Source organism: Lingula anatina, chromosome 3 (assembly GCF_051362555.1).
Source record: "Lingula anatina isolate TDL-2025a chromosome 3, LinAna3.0, whole genome shotgun sequence".
NCBI lineage: Eukaryota > Metazoa > Brachiopoda > Lingulata > Lingulida > Lingulidae > Lingula > Lingula anatina.
Genome location: NC_141769.1, coordinates 20559509 through 20581344, shown reverse-complemented (window position 1 = coordinate 20581344; position 21836 = coordinate 20559509). Strand labels below are relative to the sequence as shown.

At 39.0% G+C, this 21836-nt stretch overlaps 1 protein-coding gene across 1 annotated transcript; it reads right to left on the bottom strand.

Annotated features, from left to right (window-relative positions):
* Positions 1-5: 5 nt before the first annotated feature.
* On the bottom strand, positions 6-16232 carry LOC106151765 (sushi domain-containing protein 2-like). Its single transcript, XM_087007977.1, has 20 exons — positions 15962-16232; positions 13257-13375; positions 11576-11796; positions 10769-10895; positions 10407-10550; positions 9841-10012; positions 9390-9641; positions 8850-9022; positions 5784-5959; positions 5097-5378; positions 4644-4776; positions 4181-4316; positions 3876-4007; positions 3344-3523; positions 2986-3122; positions 2716-2812; positions 2141-2392; positions 1634-1837; positions 1143-1281; positions 6-916 (listed from the first exon to the last, which is right to left on the bottom strand). Exons 1-20 carry the CDS (start codon positions 16035-16037, stop codon positions 697-699), a joined length of 3372 nt encoding a protein of 1123 aa, XP_086864103.1. The 5' UTR covers positions 16038-16232; the 3' UTR covers positions 6-696.
* Positions 16233-21836: the final 5604 nt, after the last annotated feature.

Here is a 21836-nt window from a genome sequence, read left to right as displayed (position 1 = left end):
TGAAATAAGACATAAAACATTTAATATTAAAACAGACGACCAAAAGTGAAAAAATTACACGCTGAACAAATCGTCTTTCACATTTCAGCTTTACAGCGGCTGTTGTACTACTATTTATTAAAAAAAGGCACTGCCCCTTGCTTTACCAGGGGTTTGTAATGTCTCAAAACAATGTCCAGGTCCAAGTATTATTAATTCCTTGCAGGCTAACGAGCAGCTGGCCAGTGTCACGGCCCTTGAATTACACGTTACATGGCACTGTCCTATGATTAGCGACTGCCATCGTCGTAATACTGAGATGCAAATCTCTATGGTGTTACATTACGAAGATTGGCATCTCGTTCTCTAACATCGCTCAAAATTCGACAAGTAATCGTCATTTTTAAACATAATCTATACATAGTATAAATGCAAATTGCTTTCGAGTTACTTATTAAAAAAAAAAAAACCTCTGGCATTTGGCACAGTATGAGCGCTTTGCTCAAAGGTGACATAATTGGGAGTGAAGCACCAGGTTACAAAAGGCACGCCAGTCCACAGTCGTCATATAATGAAACGCTGGAAATAACCCCATGGTGGACAAATTCATATCGTATTGTGAAAAGAACTTGTGAATTTGTTTCCCATGCTTGGTATAAACTTGCAAATAACTATCAAGCTTGTGAGTTTCACCTGTCGACGCTTGGACTTCCACTGTCACACATGAGTTGACTTGCCAATGCTTTCCTTTGACTTATTTAAATTTGGGTTTGACTTTTCTAATGTTTCTATCTCTGCTTGATTGACAAACACATAACTTTCGTCTTCCTCGGCTAGGGTATACAGGTTTTCTTTATGGTAGGCCGTCATTCCATGGCCCTCTCCGCCGTCACCCTCCTGGCGACCGCCTGCGAGCTCATCTTCCGGGGTGCGAGATCTGGAAATAGGCGATTTTATGGCAGAGTTAATATGGGCGATTTATCTGTTAATTTTTATTAAAGAGTTAATATGGGCGATTTATTTGTTATTTTTTTTATGGAAGAGTTAATATGGGCGGTTTATCTGTTATTTATTTATCTATTTATTTATTTATTTTAAAAAGCCAAATGATCACTTCATGGGAAATGCAAGATCATGTATCGACTCTGTACTATTACACTCACTTTGTTACACCTCGTGACCGTGAATGAATCCACCAGGTGAGGCCGGCCCCTAGCACCAAGAAGACGAAGAATGTCGGTAACAGCACCGCCAGCACAGTGGCTGTGGTACGCGCGTACTGAATCTGCGCCTCGTTACTGGCTGGAAAGAAGACAACGCAAGTGTTTTTTGTATGTTATTTTAAACATGATGAGAAATTGTTGAAATATGTCATAATTTACTAATTTCATTCATACTCATAAGTGACACAAGCAAAGTGAGCAACATTGTCGATATTTGCACGATGGCATTTGGCCATTTTGATTTTTTGTTTTTTTAAATTCTATTTGGATTTTTGATTTTACTAAACTGTTAAAGTGGTTACCGCTCTTTCTCAAATTCGATGCTCTCGAGACGATTTTACTACCGTAGGCATAATGCGCAAAATTAATATTTTCTTTCAAAGGCCTCCTATTAAAAGAGTTCTGACTTTAATCTGTGAAGTACCACGAACCTTCTTGTTCTATGACGCAGGTGAGGGTGGGAAGTGGGGACCACGCCGCCGCCCCGGTGCCGTTTAAGCTGCACGTGAAGGAGACATTGTTTCCTGACAATTTATAGCCTGGCTGGCAGCCCGTCACGGTCACCCTGCCGCCAAGCAGGTAATTGTCGACTAATTTGATGGAGTTTTCAATGTCCAAAATACCGCAAGCTTGGACTGTCACAGAAAAAAGAAAGATTGGATGCTTATCAGACACACTTAAACAATTAGACGTAAAAATCCGATTCCAAGCAGTCAAATACTCTGGAATAAAGATAATAAAATGCGCCTCTTCAAAATAAGAAAAAACAAATATGAAGAATTAATCCGATGTTCAATTATAATTTTGATCAAGAAATATTAGGAAATATTATGTGAGATTTTGTACTACAACAAACTGAGAATAGGCCTATATGTTGAGTGATTATCTGATAACATGCTTGATATAATAAATCTGAGCGACAGTTGAACAATATTCACCAGGTTTTGTCCTCTCCTTCAAAATTTCATATTGCCGTGCCGCTGCCAGCGTCCCTCTTGCAATCGCCTCATCTCCTGTGACAACGTAGTCGTAGGCACACTGTTGATTACTGCCGCATAGCGTCGCCACCTCCGGTCTCCTGGAGGGAATGGCGGTAAAGTTGATGGCGGCCGGCTGAAACGCCAGATCCTGGTAGAACGCGTAGCTCCGAGGTCCGTACGTAAAAAGGGAAGATTTTTCTGAAATTCGCCCTAAATATAAAAAAGCGTTTTTATTTAAAATGCAGCAAGGGGTAGTACACCTGCTAAATAATCAATCTACTAGTATAAGATTCATTTACAGTCATTCATACGTAGGCGTATTAGCTTAATTGCAAAACTGGAAGCATACATGGAGACGTACGGCTGGCTGCGACTACCATGAAACAATTTCACTTACTTAACAGCCCTGATAATCTAGCTAATGGTTATTATTGTAATATAACAACCAAAATTCACAAATAATTCAAGCAGACTAGGGAAAATAGAGAAGCAGCTAGTACAACGAAATCGCATATAGTAAAACATTTTCTTACACTGTTCGCTTGAGTTGTGAATTTGGACGGCCGAGGTGCCATTTAAATCATTACTAGCGTCGTCATCCCAGCTGCCAAATAATCCTTGTGTCTGAAACTTTAAAGTACAACCAAGAATCAAATAACCTTATTCAACACCAAAATCATATTTTCACTGACAATATAAAAGTGATGAAAAAATCATCCAGTACCAAAAACACATTTTTTGCTCATATCTTTTTGAACCGCACGCTGGGCGGCTGTCATCACCACAAGGGTTGCCATAGTTACCTTGACAGATGGTGGTGCCATGACAACCACGTTAAGTAGACCCTCCAGCGCTGTTGCCTGCACCCCTATGCCACACTCAAAGTACACTGTGATGTTGGACGAACGCCGTGGGTCGTTGTTGATGACCGTCACGCCGCCTGGAATAAGACAAGATTACATATCGGCATTTCTTAAAAGTGGATGAGAAACTGAGTCGAGTTTATTGCAGAGGAAGAGGGGACATTACAGGAAATTTTTTAAAAAAATAGCCGAAAGCCGTTTGTATTTCTCCACGCTGCAAACAACATGAAAATCATTATCGTATAATTCCACTTCATATATTTGTATTATCTATAATAATTACACTGTAATATATTACCTTTAAAATCCTGCGTTCTTTCACCTTTCCTTTCAAAATGCTTGACCTCGTGGTTCACCAATATGGTCAGATCTCTCTTCCAGTTGCTTCCTGGGGGATTGATTCTGACTTCTATAATATCGGACAGCGCCCCCTCCCGCATTGCTATAGATTTTATCACCGTGGCTTTGACGTCTGGAACTATGGGGAAAAACATCCCATTTTTATTTAACAGTTTTAAAACGTTTAAAATCTCTGTTTATGTCATCATCATCATCATCATCATCATCATCATGCCGAACGTCATTTGGCAGATCATATCAGTTGTAGATACCCGGTTTACTTGGCTGTGGGTGCACATTTAGTAATAGGCTGGGGGCAGAAATACCCGATTGTAAGAAATAAACCCGATTTTGTTTCCTTAGGATGTAAATATGTAAAAATATGAATCTTGATTATTTATAACAATAAAAACTGGTCTGCTTCAATTTTGACACATTTTGGGAAACAAGCCATGCGTATGTGCTACATGACAAATAAATAGCCTACTCACTTGTTTGGCTAAACCTTCCCTGGAGTAGGAAGTTATGCTTAGTGTCTCGCAGTAACAAGTACTCCCCCTTCCCGTTAAATGTGTACAGTCTACCGTCCAGTGTGATCAGGTGTGGGTCGCCGTATGCCACAGCTAAAATGGGAGAGAACATTGGTTGGATTGGGATAGCTATGGATCTCCTCTCTCTCTCTCTCTCTCTCTCTCTCTCACACACACACACACACACACACACACACACACAGTGCTGGTACTGCAGTTTTTGTTATACTATTTATATTAATTTTGCATTATATTCATATTGTAACCTGGTTTGGGTGGTTTGTAGTTCTTGCAGTCCGAGGTGGGTCTCTGTTCCATGTAATAATGGCAACTATCACCCGTCCACAAACAGCAGTAGAAGAACGGGACAACATCATGAATCCAGTGAGACAAGGCGGGCACCTGGAAGTCGTGAATGGACCAATGTTAATTTGGAAAGTGATTCTTGGTTCCTCATTTAAAGTTGTCATTGTTAAGTTGCATGGCACCCAAGACAATTTGCATTAATCCTGCCTGAACATATTTTTTGTGAAATATGGGCAAGGATACGTCACAAATTGAAGTGTTCAAGTGTGCAATATATGTCAAAAGAGAAATAATTTGCTACAGTAACAGAAAGACCCTAGTTAACACGAGAAAAAGTACTTGTTCACAAACAATTGCCTTATCAAAATCAAAGATAGCAGATTTGGGCATTTTTCATAATGGCTTGTGTACAACCGCCCTTACCTTGGGCGGTGTTCCGTAAGGCCTGTCCCCCCAGGCATGACTCCGGTCTGGCGTGCTGCCGTTGAATGTGTCCACAGTGGTCATGAGCATACCGTCCTTTCTATAACAGCACTGGTTTCCCGCTCCCGCGGAGCTAGAAAGAAATTCACAGGCACATATAATACTGTGCCGACGCCCCTCTTAAAACATTTTGGTAATGAATTTAATATAGTTCCTAGTAAAAGTTTTGATTATTTCATCAGTGAGCTCCGTAGGAGTCCTTAAATATTCCACACATTTTAGATATGAAAAAAGCTTTACAGGTGGGATGAGCAGACATATACAGTAGACGACAACTGTTTTATTTGACAACATTAAATTTGATAACATGAAATTTCTTTGTCCCGAATTATTCTAATTTTGCTTAATCAGATGGGGTACTATAGAGAATTGAGATATCTGCTGCCTGCTTACGTGGCCTGAACCGATCTCACACAGTGGATTGCGCCGACGTGGAATGCACACACGCTCCCGGTGTTCATGTCACACGCCACGTCTGCCTGCCAACGGCCGAAATCCGCCAAAGCTTGGTCCAAGGTGCACGGGCAGGCTGGGAGTTCGGACTGCCACGCCTCGTTCTTTCGGTCTGCTTTGTACCAATCCACGCACTTCTGCCGTGACCACGAGTTGCCGTAGGTGTTGAGTGCAGCATTGTAAAAGTACCACCCCAATGATATGAGCTTGCTCCATATTCTTCTGGAACACAGAATCAACGGAAAATCGTATGAGTCCTTTGATCAAAGTTTAGAATAATTTGCTAGGGAGATATTGGATGTCAGGTAAATGTTGAGAACTAATAACATCTCAGGCCTAGTACTGAATATCATACTAAAACCAATTTGCAAAATGAAGGTACCATCTACAAAGGACCAGAGAGATTTTTCTCTAGATATTTACAATTCACAGATATTTCTTCTGGCTCATTCTGTGCACCTTTCGGTACTGTGACGTATGCGAAATTGCGTGCTGCTTCAGAAATCGCGAGAATGAACCACTCAGAAATTATATTAAATTTGCAAAAACAAAAAGGGGGTTTTGTTCTCTAAATTTGCAACAAAAAACGTTTAATTTCTTAATTTCACAGTATATCATCTGCCTCACCTGGGGTTTCGTGATTCCTCCCCTTCATGCTCCACTCTGGTAACAGTCACCGCCCCCATCTCGTAGTCGAGACAATCGCTCTCACCAATGCCGCACCTGTGCCACTGCGGACTGAAGCTCAAGTGTCCAGTGTTGGCAATGTTCTTCGCTAAAACCTTCAGTACTTTCCAGGTGGCCTAATAAAATGTGATTTACTGAGAAAATAAGCTGGCAACGGTAATATTAATGTGCATATGAAGAAGTCAACTAAGAAAAGGCACTGCAAAACTGGTTTCAGTGCGTGTGTAAATATATATATATATGCCTTACATACACTACACACACACAAGAAGAGAGAGGAGAGAGGGGCGCGAATGGGGGGGGGGGGGGGTAGTCAAATACAATGCTTCTTCCACGTTGCCTACGTTTTCAATTCAGGTCTTTTATAAAAAAATGTTTTATAATATAAAATAAAACGTATATAATACCATAGACTTCGGTTGAATAATGAAGCTTCGTGCATGAACCCAAAAATATGCTATGTACAGCACTATCAAAAAAGAAATATATCTTCTTGAACAAGAACAGTCTCATGAGAATTCACCCCCCCCCCCCCCCCACCAATACGCCCCCTTTCTATTGATACCATACAAACTGAAAGCTAGTTCAAGTATAAGATATGCCATGTAAGGGTTCTTAGGGGAGTTAGGTGATCTCCTTTTGCGTTTTTTTTTTTCTGCCAATTTTGAGAAGAAATGTCAGTGTCTTTAATTCCACTTAGTCAATATATATTTAAGTAAGATAATTTTCTTTCCTTTATTATGTAATTCGTTAGTTTGATTTAATTTAAAAAAATCCCTAGAAAACCTTTACCCCCTTGTGTAAATGCAATGCGTCGTCTGCAGAGCATCAGCGTCTGCAACCACCCTGGACGCTTCGTGCTTCCCGGGAGCTGAACAGTTAACGCGGTCAGAAATTTTTCAGGGAGAGACAGATGAAATAGAGAGGGACCGTGGCATCTATAAAGTTCTACATGGTGAAGCTGGAGATTGGGCTAGTTTTACTCTTTTCTTTTAAAATTTGCAACATTATCTGTCTTTCCGTTACCCTATGCAACCAAAATATTTTCCTGGTATCTTGATACATCTACCACTTCTGTCTCCCCCCTAAAACGGTATGGCAATTTTATACAGGCAATTGACCTACTTTTATACCCATGCAGCTATCGTTGAGTATTATGGCTGTGGAGTGAAAACGTGATACACGTCTGTGATATTAAACTTATTTCTTTACATTATTTACAAACAATGCATGTGGATCAAAGGTGTCCCAATTTGTGAGCAAAAGAGGCCATTACTTTTTGAAAATAATGGAAAAAATTGGAGACAAACCAAAATCAGAAAAAAATGCATTTTTTCTCTTATATGCAAATTAGGTTCCTTGAAGTAATATATGACTGGCCGGAAGTGATGTTTATATCAGAGATTTGTAACGATGATGATCTTGATGGCCTTAATGATCTTAATGGTGATTAAAAAAAATATTATCAAAGTTTGCAGTTGTCATCTGTCGAGAAAGAAATTGTCTGCACTAACACAATCATTCCACGAGTGAAGAATAATTAGTAAACGCGCCTCAGAGATGCGCTGCAGACGTCATGGCTTTTGGGCAAAAATCACACGCGATATTTCGTCATAATTATGATATATAGGTAAAAAACTGTTGAAAATGAATATTGGCAAACCATCAAAATTTTGACAGCATTTCGACAAGGATAAATTTAATTAGAATACTCTCTCTCTCTCTCCCTCTCTCTCTCTCTCTCTCTTTAACGAATGTAAGAGAGAAAGCCGAGAGAGAAAAATAATAAGCATAACAGTCAAAATAGTCAGAAGTAAAAAAAAAAATCAGCGTTAAAAATCTTGTTGGCCACTACAGTTCCTCTTCGTAGGTTCACAGGAAAAATATTAAGGCAACTAGTAGCCGTATAAATTGATGTTGTAAAGTAAATGACTTACACTTTCACAAACTGCAGATAATAATTAAAACGGAATCAAACGAGTTAAAGGATAGGGAGTTATTGAGTGTAAGTTTTAACTTAATTATATGCACGCACGTTTGTTTTTACGTCGGAAATTCCTCTTTGTTAGATTGTCATACAGAGTTTAACATCCATCGATACATACATTACCTATGTTTTTAATAACTGTTATTCACATGGCACATACGTTACCGACACATAGGGGAGACCGGGGCCAATTGGCCGGGCCTGGCCCAGTTAGACACTTTTGGCCTTCTAGAGTCAACTTGGAATGAGTTAGAGTAACAAAACCGGTTTCAAAGTGAGCCCCATGAACTAAGCGACGTATGCACCATCATTATTTTTCAAATATGATGCCAGATGGCTCACAATTTGACAAAAAAACGTAGTTGACGTCAGGGGGGCCAACTTGCCCCGCCACGGTAAATGTCATTGAGGGACCATTAAAGGATTATGCGGTCTTCCTTTCATGTAGGTCCGCCATATTTAGGTCTAGGCCTTGCTAGACCTCGGCTCTTCTTGATGTGAACGCTCTCTTGGACAAACTGCCTAAATTACACTTTTTTGCGACCGACGCTTCCTTAGCACTATTGGATACGGTCACTTTACTAAATGATGTGATCAACTTACCCCGGGGTCCAACTAGCCCCGGTCTCCCCCATCATACATATATCGCTTTTAGGTGACTGTTTTGTAAAATATTTGTTACAAAAAAAAAAAAAAAAAAAAAAAAAAAAAAAAGATTTTGATCATTATCATAAATTAAATCGCAAAAATAAACCATAAATGCTAACATATCCAGCAAAAATTGAGGTGGGTGGGGGTAAATACGAACTATACGGTCTCATCTCTTACATGTTTATATACTCAACACTGTAGACCTATATACAAAGAGCGGTGCCATAACCTAGCTGTAGATTGCATCATATACAGTATTCAAAATATAAAAAAGTTAAATACTGAGATGACCAAAAAATCTTAACAAAATTATTTTCTCCAGGTAAATCATGTCAAATTGAATTTCGTTTCTCATATCTGGTACCCACTTTTGTTGTTTCTTCCCTGTACCCATGAAGTTCGACGTTGACCTTGACACTTGGGTCTCGAGCGGGATCTAGCAGAGCGGTGTCCCACGTCAGCTCGAGACGCTCGGGGTTATAAACACCCCAGGCAGTGGCGTTCAGTAACTGGACACCTCGCGGGAGAGTTCCGGGGTTAGCTAAATGAGATAATAAAATATAGTTATGCAAAAATTTTGACATTTGAAAATGCTATTTTAGCCCGAGTTCAAATTATAGCTATGAAAAAATGTTGTGATTGCTTAAAAATGTTAACGCTGTAAATTTGTATTAAATGTAAAGTATCCCCGCAAGCCTTCAATTCGAATGTATCACATGCAGATTTTCTGTCTTCTTAAAGCGTATCATGCATTTTAAAAGTACATTGTAGATCCCGCTAGAGATTAAATGATTCATAAGTCTCGCAACATTCGAGTTACTGAAGGAAAATGCTTTATGAACAACTTCACATAGGAATAGTGAAAAAAATCTACTGAAACTTAATGTGGTATTATAACAGTGACATACCGATGGTATACGTTGTGGAATATTTATGTCCACTATTGAGTGACACTGTCAGCTGCACTTGCCCTCTGACGGTGAGATTTGGAACTACACACTGTGCTCTGAGTCTGTTAATGTACGTCGCGCTAACTTCGACATCATTAAACGTGCACGTGATGTGATCAGACGGAGAGAAGCAAGGGCCTGTGAACTCGACAACATTTCCACCAAACATGTCGCCAAAGGTAGGACTCAGCACTAGGCGTATTACATTACCTGTAGCGTAAAGTCCAAAATTACTTGTGGGGCTAATGCATCCCCAATATGTTAATTTACATGACTTTTTATTTGTTAGATTATTCTTTTCTAAAGAACAAAACTATTTACATCTACAATATCTATACAACTGACTCATTCGCTACAACGCACAGAAGCATATTTATATACAGATAATATGAATCCGAATATTACTCACTACTGGTTTTAAGGCAACCTCCTGGTTTAATGACGTCATCAGATATCTCAAATACATATCTTCCATCTACATCACTTCCTCCTAGTTGTGGCAGACAGAGTATTTGGTCATCCTTTGTTCCCGATGATGGGAGATGAAACCCGTAGGTAGCATTCCCGGCGTTAAAAAATGCCTATAGTAATCGAATAATGTCAGTTATTGCCAGTCATAGTTACCTATATGTATTTTAGAGATGCCAGTTCCAGTATGGCCAACGCGTGTTGCGTGAGAACATTACGAATAGTTACTTTGGTAATCTTTTAAGATTCAATAAATTACCAGGAATGCCCATTTGAATAATTCAAATATGTTATTGTACAATTTAACTTGTTTATTCAAAATCCACATGAAACCAGAGACGACACGGCACAAGGAACAGTCCTTCAACATTGTCCTTTCAAAGGAAATATTCAAATGAAATATCGATTTCCACATGCATGGTCCTTTAAAAACATTTAGCCAGTCATTTTCATTTGGATCAACGCACCACAGCTAAGATGACGTACATATCATCAGTGATGACGTACCTGTGCTGGCGGATACCTAGCTCCCGTCCCTGTGGCTGCGTCTCCCCCTGTCTGTGAGCCCCCTGTCCACGTTAACCTCGTGTACGTGACCAAGGCATACGTCCTGATCTCGTCCGTCACTACAGCAACTTGGAACGTGTTTCGCTAGTTGTATAAAATATATTTTAATAAAATTTATAGTGAGATAAAAGCTCATTTTAATCTCCATTTTTAATTTCGATAGGGCAAATTTTGAAATATCTTAACATTTGAGCCATATTTTGAATCAAAATGCAATAAAGGTCCAACGCATTGGATTTAGGCACACCTCACTCAGTGAGAAGCCGTATACTTGATGTGATGTCTAAAGGATAATAACTTACTGGATATTGTTCCAAGTTCACGTTAAAACATCCATTGCAAGTAACATTGATCCACGTGGCAAGAAATGCATGAGTAGCCTCGAAGTTGTCCACATCTACCATAGATGTCCGCACTGTTTCCGTAAACCTGGCGTAGCAAAGAAACGAACACAATTATATATATGTATATTATGTTGAATGGCGGTTCTCCTTTAAAGGGTCAATTTAAGACGATGATGCAGCAAGCCAGTCTTACATATTACCAGTGGATATTAAAACAGATAATCTGTAACTCTGTACTTTGTTCACAAAAATTTATACGGAGAGATAGCATGTACATGTACGTAATGTTTTCAAATACCGACAAAACGCCGTTTTTTTAGCGGGATAAAATATATTTAACATGCGATATCTTTAATTGCAAGCAGATGCTAACGTTTCTGATGATATTTTTTTGTTGTCTCGAAATTTGATAATGGGTTTGTTTTCAGTTGATTTATGAAGACCAAACATTAGTCAAAAGCACTAAATTTCTCTTGATAAATAGAATGCAAGTAACATTTGGCATTGTAATTACAAGAAAACGTCAGCAATTATTTTGTACCTGAAGACATGTTTTGCAGAGTGGCTATTGATATGTACAGGTATAGGCCTACTGTAAAACCTGTCCCACTTACGTCTTGCTTACCCTAACCTGTACGGATATAACGTTGGGCGGACTCTCTAGTACCCCCCCCCCCCACACACACACACATACACACACACACACATACCCGTTTCCTTACACCGGGCTAAGTTCAAAAGGCACAAATCACCCGCTGAATTTACCTCTGTAACTCTGCAGAATCAGACACTATTTTCCACAGCACCTCTCCGACATTTTCCGGCCCTTGCCAAGTTGACGGGGTTAGTTGGACTTGAGCATAATATGGGGCTATCAGCGGCGGATCCGGTTTGGAGGGAAATCCCTTATTTGGCCACGTGCCATTTCTGGGATGTTGGAAAGGTTTGGCGTCAGGACTAAAGGCAAGATAGCCATTACTCGAAACCTGCAAAAGCATGGTGAAAATAAGTTTTAAACATTACTGATGATATCATAAATTTAAACGTATCTTTACTGAAAAAAACGTAACACTAAATAATTTTAGACGGCTTTTAAAAATGCTCCCTTTATCAGTTATACATGTACACGTAGCTTTCATTGATATTATTTTTCTTCTAGTAGATTTTTATACATTCTTATTATATTTGTACTTGACAGAACATGCTTTTGTTTTCCCAAAATTCTGTGGAGGGTGTGAGCTGTAAAGTTATTGCTTGAGTTTATAACATCTAAAATGCAGTACTTGTACCTTATCGATAAACTTTTATTGCAGAAGGTAATTTAAGCATCAATTTTTACATGCAATACGATAAACAACTAAAGTTTCATTTTCAATGGCTTTAGAAAAATTAGCTGAGATTTGCCAGCCAATATTTTGTCTGCTGACAGTCTGACTTCATCAGGTAAATGAGGACTGTGAAAGAAATTACATGTACCACCTGTCACCCCTCAGATGTGCTGGTTCAGTCAGGTGCCTCTCCCTCTCCTCTGCCCCCCCCCCCTCCCTGAGGAGTGGAAAATAGAGGCTAGGTAAGTCAGTGCTATCATTTCTACTGAGCTTCACCCATGTAGCCCGATTTTTATAGCCTCTGAGGGACCACGAAATTATCCTGTCTCATATAGTTTTGATAAAAGCACTAACATATCGGAAAAGCTTCAACTTATCAAGGCGCTATTAACTTCACCTGGCAGCATTGCCCCAGTCCTACATTTCTCATACAGAGCCACTCTTTAAAACAAGCCTAAAGGTCTGATTTCATGTGGACTTAAAATGAATAGAAAACTTAAAAGAGCCTTGTTCAAAGAGACTCAGCAACTACACACGCCGCGTCTTTGGCTAATCGCAGAAAAAAACGGAAACTAAGCATTGAGCAACTCGACGCTGTATTAAGGACCGTCCCGTTCAAAGTAATACATCATAATACAGTGTAATATTTCACAAAAACTCAATAATTCAATGACAGATTGCTGGGGATGCGAACAGCTGAAGTTGAGATGACATTATTGACAAATAATTTGCAAACATCATAACAGCTTATCCGACCAAAGGAAATCAATAAACATCACGCTTTGTTGACGCGATAGGTGTGGAATTCTATCGAAAGCCGTGTGCCGCTATACTATCTAAAAGGCCTGCAATTTCAGTTCTACGTTTTAATCATTGGGCAAAGAAAAGTCTCTGTAAGGCTAAAAGACTCAAATATAATTTTGTAGTCTTCAGCACCTTTTTCGTCTAGCCTTTAATGCTCTTAACTTTCTTCCAGAAACATATCAGTTGAAATCAAGAACATTGCTCATCATTAGAAACTGTTCAAAGAAGGTACTTTAATTTTTATGCAAATTTTACCAGTCGGCCTACACGTAAAAAAGTTGAAGAAAACAGTGAGATAGTCCCACAAAACTTACGTATATAGATGTATAGCTATGACCATAGAACGGCAAAGTAAAACCTAGCTGGATTTCCCCTGACCAAGCATCACTGCTTCGATCTGTGAGCCTTTGGCTTCCAGTGACCGGGTACAGTTCTGAAAAGATAACAAATAATACTCAGCTTTCCGTGGAGTCTTTTCGGTTAGATAAACTGTTGTTTCTATCGAACTGTTGGCCTTCTGCATAAGCCAATACTGAGAAACCAGCGCTGATTAATGAATAATTCAAACGGCACATTATGTTGTATTTACTAACAAATATTGTGACATTTGGACATCTCTGATTAGTTCTCAAGAGTTACAAATAAAGCAGTGACCACACGCTGTTTGCCCAATAAAACAAAGGATGCGGTTTAAAAAAGAATAGATTAATTTGTGACCGAAAAGAAATGGCGTGATCAATCGAAACTACATGTAGGACCAAATGTCCGTACTTCGGGTCCTAGGGGCGTTCGGCCATCGTTACTGAAATGTAAATATCGCAATAATACGACTTCGATTGTTTCCCAGTGCAATAGACAAAAGACGCTGCGAGCACACGCCTTAACGAGAGCGAAACCTGGACTTGAGGAGTGCACTCGATACTTAAATGTGTCCTTGAGACGGATATGTTATATTATTAAGTTACTCCTTCAGATTATATAATGAGTAAATATCATTCACTTTTGTCGTTTTTGGACTCCAATACATGGAAGCATCTTATTTTAATTAAAATTAATAACATGAATGTCAAAGATGTAAGATGTTCACTGTTTGTGTTTACAGAACTTTTCAATGCCTCACTGAAATCTCATTTCGATTTGTATCGTTTCTCTGTCCTGTCACTCATGAAGGTTAACATCATTCAAAGCTCCAAACTGATCTTCATATTCCGGCCGTATCGACCCTTGATTTCCTGTGAAACGCTGACGTCTGAGAGTCAGCCAATAAGACGGGATTGGCGTTATTTTAAGTTATCGAACTCTCTTCGTCAATGCCTATTGGAGGGTTCACCAGGCGCTTGGTTTTCATCAGAAGGATCCGCACGAGTTTAAACTAAACAATCCTTCTCAGTTGTGTCAACTTTGTTCTGGCTTGAAGAGTCTTTAATGTTAAATGAAGGGGATGGATTTTGTCGATTCTTCATTATCCCTAAGGCACACACACATTTTCCGGAGAAGCCATGAACAAGGAAATGCATGGGTCTATTTCAATCAAAAGTCACGTCTGTCAACGATTGCTTGCCATGACAATAGCCTGCGGATGATTTCTTCATTGCGCACAAGACGCTCTTCATTCATTGTATTAAGAAGTTGATGTTAAATTTTTTATTTGAGTGAGTCAGTTTTTTTAGCACTACATCAATACAGTGTCATGTATTATTTCCCAGCGTTCTCGTTCGATTATCATGACTTCGCCTCTTTTATTTACCATTTGAGTCAGAGGTGGAGAGTGTGTCTTCGGCAAAAATTGGCAGTTAACCTTAAGTAAAAGGTTACTTCATTTATGCCATCAAATAAACCCTATCGTTTTACTTTTTTGTAAGAGACCCATTTATTTTTTTTTTTTGGGGGGGGGGGGGGGGGGGAGGGGGGGGGTAAACCTAACAAATTGAACCCAACATTGCGCATGAGATGTTTCGCTACGACTAAGTTAGGACGAGATCATATAACAAATCAAAATATATATGAACTATTTTATTAACCTGACCGGCGTCAGAGTTATAACCACTGATTAGGGTTTACATTCCCACGTCTCCAGTGTCATGATACATACTGATAAGATAAAGAGATCGAATTCAATTATATATATCATATATATATAAAGTTGATTATCACACTAAGGGACGCAAAGGACATGATAACTGTATGCAGACGGTACGTGACACAATAAATGTTGGACCAGGGCGCTAAAAATCTAGTAAAATGTGTGGAATGACACAAATGGGGTGCTACCCTGGCTGTATCAGACGACCCTTCTAGCCTGTACTAGCCTATCATAAACACTGGAAGCAGCATTTTTCACAAATGCTAGCGTCTCCAACAGCTTACCGTTTATAGTGGGACGACTTCGAGTATCTCTTTCTCTCTGGGTCACTTATTAGCGACATAAGTCAGTGTGATAATTCAAAGGGATTTGAATGTGGAAGTAAAATTTTTAACAAAGTATTGATATAGGAAAAACATTTACATTGTGCCCAGGTAAATGTAGTACACGTGTCAAAGGTAACCAAGGCCGTTGGGGTAGCCATGCATTCGTTCTTTTTAATTTCAAAGTCAAATTCATTGCATTTTTACCTGTCACATGACTGAGAATGATGCCATTTTACAGACCACCACAGAAATTACACATGTGCTGTGTATATAACTTCAAAACGACGTATATATGCCATGTACGTGCTGTTGTATAGGAACTCTGATCTTTCCTACATTATGAACCAGGTCCATAGTGGATACTTTCTGAAGCATCGCTTACAGCCAACTGAGTAAATTGTCTCAAATGTCACGAAGACTTTCACAACCTTATACATTTCAAAATTAGATAACTAAGCGTGCAACTGATGAATAAAAAAGCTGTTATTTTAATCTTTAAGGACTGAAAACATAACGATTGAAAACTGTAAAAACAAATAGGCCTTGATTGACAAGGAATGCTACACATCTATCTTGTGAGCAGTGTATATTAGTTATAACATTTGCTTACCTGATTTCACCGCTGTACTTAGCAGCATGCAAACGGCACTGGCCCTGACTACGATTTCTTCAAAGGACAGGAACATAGTTTGCAAATTAGATATCTCAGTTCAGTACAGCCACCACAAACACATATGACACCAAGTGGCCGGAGTCTGCCACTGATAACTGAATACTAGGCCAGTATACACACAAGTGGGCTATGCATTCAGATAAGTCGGTAACGGTGGCCACGTGACTCACTGGATACAGTTTAAGACGAGGACATAACGTGCGGTGGTTAAAACATCGATATTTTAGCATTTTACCGATATTTTGGATCTTTTCTAACGACTGGCAAATCCTCAGAGGAGGCACGGAAAAGGAGAAGCGGCTTGAAACCTGTATATTTAAACCCCCATTTCCGTACATTACCTGATAAAGAACCAATTATAGACACAGGAAATGAAACGCTACGCGAATAAGTATCGAGATTTCTAAGAAAAACAGGAAACTGAACGATCAGGAAAATGCGTGTTTGTTTTCGAAGAAAAGAGACTTGTAGTGTCATTGCTGGTAAATTCTATGTACACACGAAAGTACATTCACCAGCTAATTGCTGTATTGACAGTGAATCAGCTCACAGACTGGATTGCAAATAATTTCAACTTGATTGATAATAGTGAAAAAATAACGCAAGATTTGGAATTCTAAGTACACAATTGAGGCAATGAAAATATAAACTTGTTGGAAACAATAAGGAACATCAAATGCCACAGTTCATATATATTCGTTACAAATGCAAATATACACACTATTGACGATCAACTTAATCCGAGGAAGTAAACATCAAATCTAGAAATGCGTCCCGCTAAAAAACGATTTCTCCACGCAAGCATTGTCTATTTCTATTTGTTCACAGTTATTTTCAAGTCCTTTATCAATCTTTGAATATTGTTCTCCAGACAAATTGTCTATCAAAATATTTCAGAGAGATCAACGAGATGGAATTATCACTTTGACTCTTGAGAAGGCATTACCAAAGGAAACAGCAGCACCACGTATTATTACACACAGACAAATGACGCCTAATGTTAAATTCAATTGAGTTAACGACATTTGAAAAAAACTCGGCTAAATTTTGTATTTCACATAAAGTGAACTCGTGGCGCCTTGAATGGCTGAGAAAAACAAAAGAGGAATTCTAAAGAACATCGAAATTCAAGAACAATGTAAAAATGATTGAGAGAACGCGTTTTGACAGTGTTTGAAAGTACGAATAAAGTAAAATTGTTATTGATCATTACGGGTAAAGTGTACTAGGACTACTATGCGTCAATGATTCGTCCATTTTGTTGTTAATTACAAGTAACGACCTAGTGCACCATGCATGTACGAAGCTGCATACTTAATCTGTTGGTCAGCCTCTACACGGACGTCCCCAAATTATATATCAATTGTCGATCCCGACTTCAGAAAAGATTCAGACTTCGTAGTGGCAGTTGGTAAGGGGAATTTCTTCGCGGTGTATTATAACAAGAATAAGGCGCTGGCCATATTGATCGATCAGCGGTCTACTGTGCATGTTATGTTACCATTTATACATATTTTGAAAAATTTTGATTATAGACTCATATATTCTCATTTTATAACTGTTCCAATGGAGAAGTGTGTAGATGAAGACTGGAAGCCTGTTTTTTAATATTTAACCCCACAATACCTGGGCACATCATATTACTCTTTTAAATCTAATATGTATATCCATTACAAAGTAACAGATATTAGGCCCCTATGAATCGAGTGATTTACAGTGTCAGCGGACAATGTATTGAAAACAATCTTGGCATGACGGACGAAATAAAGAGTTCTAAGTGAGGCGAGTTATGGGATTGGTTAGCATGCTGTGCTTAAAACGTTTTATCCTTATAAACTCAAATCCTGGTAAACAACACATCGATATTAGAGATCAGACACGGAAGCTCACAATTTATGTTTGAACTGAAGTATTCGAAAATGTTTTTATCACTCAGTGTCGTAGGACGAGGAAAATGCTTGAGAGAAGGGAAATAAATGATGATCAACTACAATACATGGAAGCACGTTATTTAGATCAAAATATGCACTCGATATTGAATTGCAAGTTATCTGTTTTAACCAAATGAGAATATCAGGTAAATAAAAGCGCCACAAAGTGATGCCATGAGAAATGGAACGGCCCAATGCCAGAGGGGGGGGGGGGGAATGTGTGTGTGTGTGTGTGTGTGTGTGTGTAGGGGGGGCTAACTCCTTTAGGTTCAATCTTATCGGTAAAATAAATCAGGAAATAAATTCCCCTCATTCCACCACGTTCAACTTCCCGCCTCCAACAATTACGTATCTAAAACATCGTTTGCCGGCTGATATTATGGCACCTGGATATTCCGCGTTTCCCGGGACCTGAACAATTTACGCGGTCCGCAACAGTTTAGGGGGAGACAGATGATATATAGAAATGACATCATGCCAGCGGATTTTTACAAGGTGAAAATGGAAAAGTGGGCTAGTTTTACATCTTTCTTAATGTCTGTAACATAGTCTGGTTTTTATTAGTCCCATTCATCCCAAGTATTTTTCTGGCATCTTAATACATCTCTCTCATCTGGGCCCCCCTGAAACGTTCCTCAAGTAGAAAAATCAATAATCCTATGGCAAATTTATTCAGGCAATTGACCTACTTTTTGTCAGTGCAATTATTGCCACTGTTTTTAAAGTCTTTAGCCTGGGGCTTTCTGGAGTGATATAATATGATATAAAGGTCTAGAAATAAGAAAATAATATAATCAATAGGCAGCGCATGTCAAAGGTTTCTTAATTTGTGACTGAAAAGAGACATCGGGGGGACGGTATTGTTTGCATTGTTATAGTGTTTAAGATTGGTAGATTTTAACTGGGGTTTTATCACCATATTTTTCATAGAACGTGGAATATAGGGCTATTCCTATTCCAGAATATCAATAAATTGGGACGTTTTTAAATATGACCAACTATACCAATAATTGTGATTATAAATAAACATAACTACAGGGTTACCACTTAATATGGAATATTATTTTTTGGCGAGTAAATTTTCTACAAAATATTAAATTTCTCTCTTACTACTTTAAATCCAAAGCTGAGATGTCACTCCATGTGTAGCCAGGTGTGTTACCTAATTACCACACAACTCTCGAAACAGTTGCATGTTCTGTGCATGTTCTGTGGTCAGAAATGTGAGGGGTGGTCTTTTCGGCAATTTCTGCCCTTGTATAAAAACGGATGGGTTTGGTCAATCTTTGGAGTGTGTTCAGAGAAGCAACAGAGGGATCGCTCTGAAACTTGACAGGTACCTTAGTGAAGATATGGTTCGACAGCTAAGCAACGCAGCTTACTATGGGATTCTTGCTCTCAGAGAAAATGGCCAGAAACGGCTGCCATTGCAAGGTAATTCAACATTTATCAAGAACCGTTTGTAAAATCCTCCAAAGAAATACTGCAACAGGGGCACCTACTCAAATACCTCGACTCAGGGTGTCCGCGTATCACACCAAGAAGACAGGATCGCCTTCTCCTTAGAGGTCACCGTGCTGGTCGTACAAAGACAACCAGTGTCCTCAGAAAAGAGTCGCAGAATGTCATTCAAACGCCCGTTTCAAGGTCCCTCGTGAACAAGAGATTACTGAAAGCCGGTTATTTTGCACAAAGGCCAGTAGGGAAACCACTGTTAACAGCAGGTCATAAACAGCGACGTCTGCAATGGGCTGGGGACCACGTGCGTTTGCAGCCAAAACACTGGAATCACGTCGTTTTCAGTGATGAGGCCAGATATGGATTTTTTAGGGTTGATGGTCGAATCCATGTCCACCGACGTGTACGAGGGGCATAAAACGATGATTGTGTGCTGCCTAGGGTGCAAGCAGGGGGTGGTAACGTCTCTGTTTGGGGGACATTTCATGTCGGTGCCCAGAACTAGTTGGTTTTTCTAGGAGGCAACCTCATCCAGGATTCCTACAGAGACATTCTACAGCAAACAATGCTAAGAGTCATCTGCAGGAACAACTTTGTTTACCAAGACGACTGCGCAACCCCACATCGAGGCCGCCGAATCGCAGTTTTTCTTCAAAACCAATGGGTTCAGCAACTGCCCTGGCCTGCAAACTCTCCAAATATGAACCAAATTGAAAAACTTTAGGCAAAAGTAACTCGCACAATTAATAGCTATGGTCATCGGCCGGTAAATATTGATGAACTGCGACAGGCAAATATCACTGCGTAGAATGATATCCCCACCCAAACTCTAAAAAACGTGTCACAGGGTATGCCGTGTAGGATGAGGGCGCTGCAAGCGGCTGCTGGAGGTCATACCCGCAATTACTGACTTTTCATGATTTACTGTAGTGAGTTCTTTGACTGTGTAACATATCACTGTCCGGAGGCTTTCATTTTCTTTAATATCTTAGCTTAAAGTTAATACTGACATCAAACTGTTGATATGGTTTTCTGGGGGTGTTCCTTTCTTTTGAATGGCATCTAATGTCAGATTTGATATCATTGACCAAAATATCTCACAACAGAAGACTGGATGTTTTTATCACTCGGTGACATACTTTTTTAATGACTCAAGCCCAAAAAAATTTAATCAGCACTCAAAATTAACAATGATAAAAAATATTCCATATTAAGAAGCAACCCTGTATATGTATAACCTATATTAGCTTAAGTAGTCAGATGATAAAAAGATATCGTGATTTATTTAATTATCAAACAAAGTAACGATCTAGAAGAACATGAAATCCATAAGTACTTCAGGAAAAATAAGCGGAAAACACCGAACTAACCACAAGACAAGTGAGTTCACGAGAGGCGACTCTGCAAATAACAGAGTCGGCTAACGAACTTTGCATTGCAGTTTAATTAGTTGCAAATGCTGTAATTTTTTCTTCAGTTTTACTCTAGGAGAGAAGGGAAATCAAATCCACAATGTAACGAATTTAAATGCGCAAAAATAGTTTCCAAAAATAAAGTTTTATTAATTTGAAGGCCAATCGTATTATGAAATTAATATTTCGTATCTGCGTAACCAGTGCACCGAAGAAAGCGAAAATTTTCACTTTGACCTTTTAAATTTGACCAGTTAAACGGGTTTTTATTGTACGTCAAAACTAATATGTGTGTAAAGGATTATAGATATCGGATTGCCGCTGGACAGTAAAAAATTAATGAAATTAATGAATTTCATTATGAGATCGATTCATTTGTGTATTAAGGCCTGTGGTTCAGTGGCAAAAGAATTTCTTGTGTTTACCAATAATTATTTGTATGTACAATTTGTACAATTTGTAAGTTGATATTATTGAGCGTGTCGCTTGGTTTCGTCTTGAAGCTGGATAACAAACGAAAGGGCACGGAAAATTGAGTATAAGTTCACATTGAGATTTATGGTAAAATGTTTTCTCAGTTTTCTCCTGCAAACCTAAGAATCTTCCAAGGCAAAATTGCAACACTAACCGAGCAAGAAGGCCTTGGTGTCTGGCTTCTATCCCCGACACCGGCACTCAGGAAACACCGAATTATTCTAGAGAATCATATTCTGAACTTTCATTTGGTTACTATATGAATGAAAAGCCTTGTGATATGTATTGGTCGTTACCTAGGATAGCCAGTCGCTTACATATGAAATTTAAATGGCGGATGGAAAAATCTTCTGATCTCTTAAAGATGCATACAATTTTTTGTCACAAAAACCAACCAAATGCCAGCATATAGTTTCAAGTAGTATAAATAAGAGAATTACCAAAAGGCATTGTTTAATTTTACCCGAAAATGATGTTTGAACGGATTTTTCTGCTGGCATTCTAAGCTGTACAATGTATGTCAATGGGGCAGGAAAG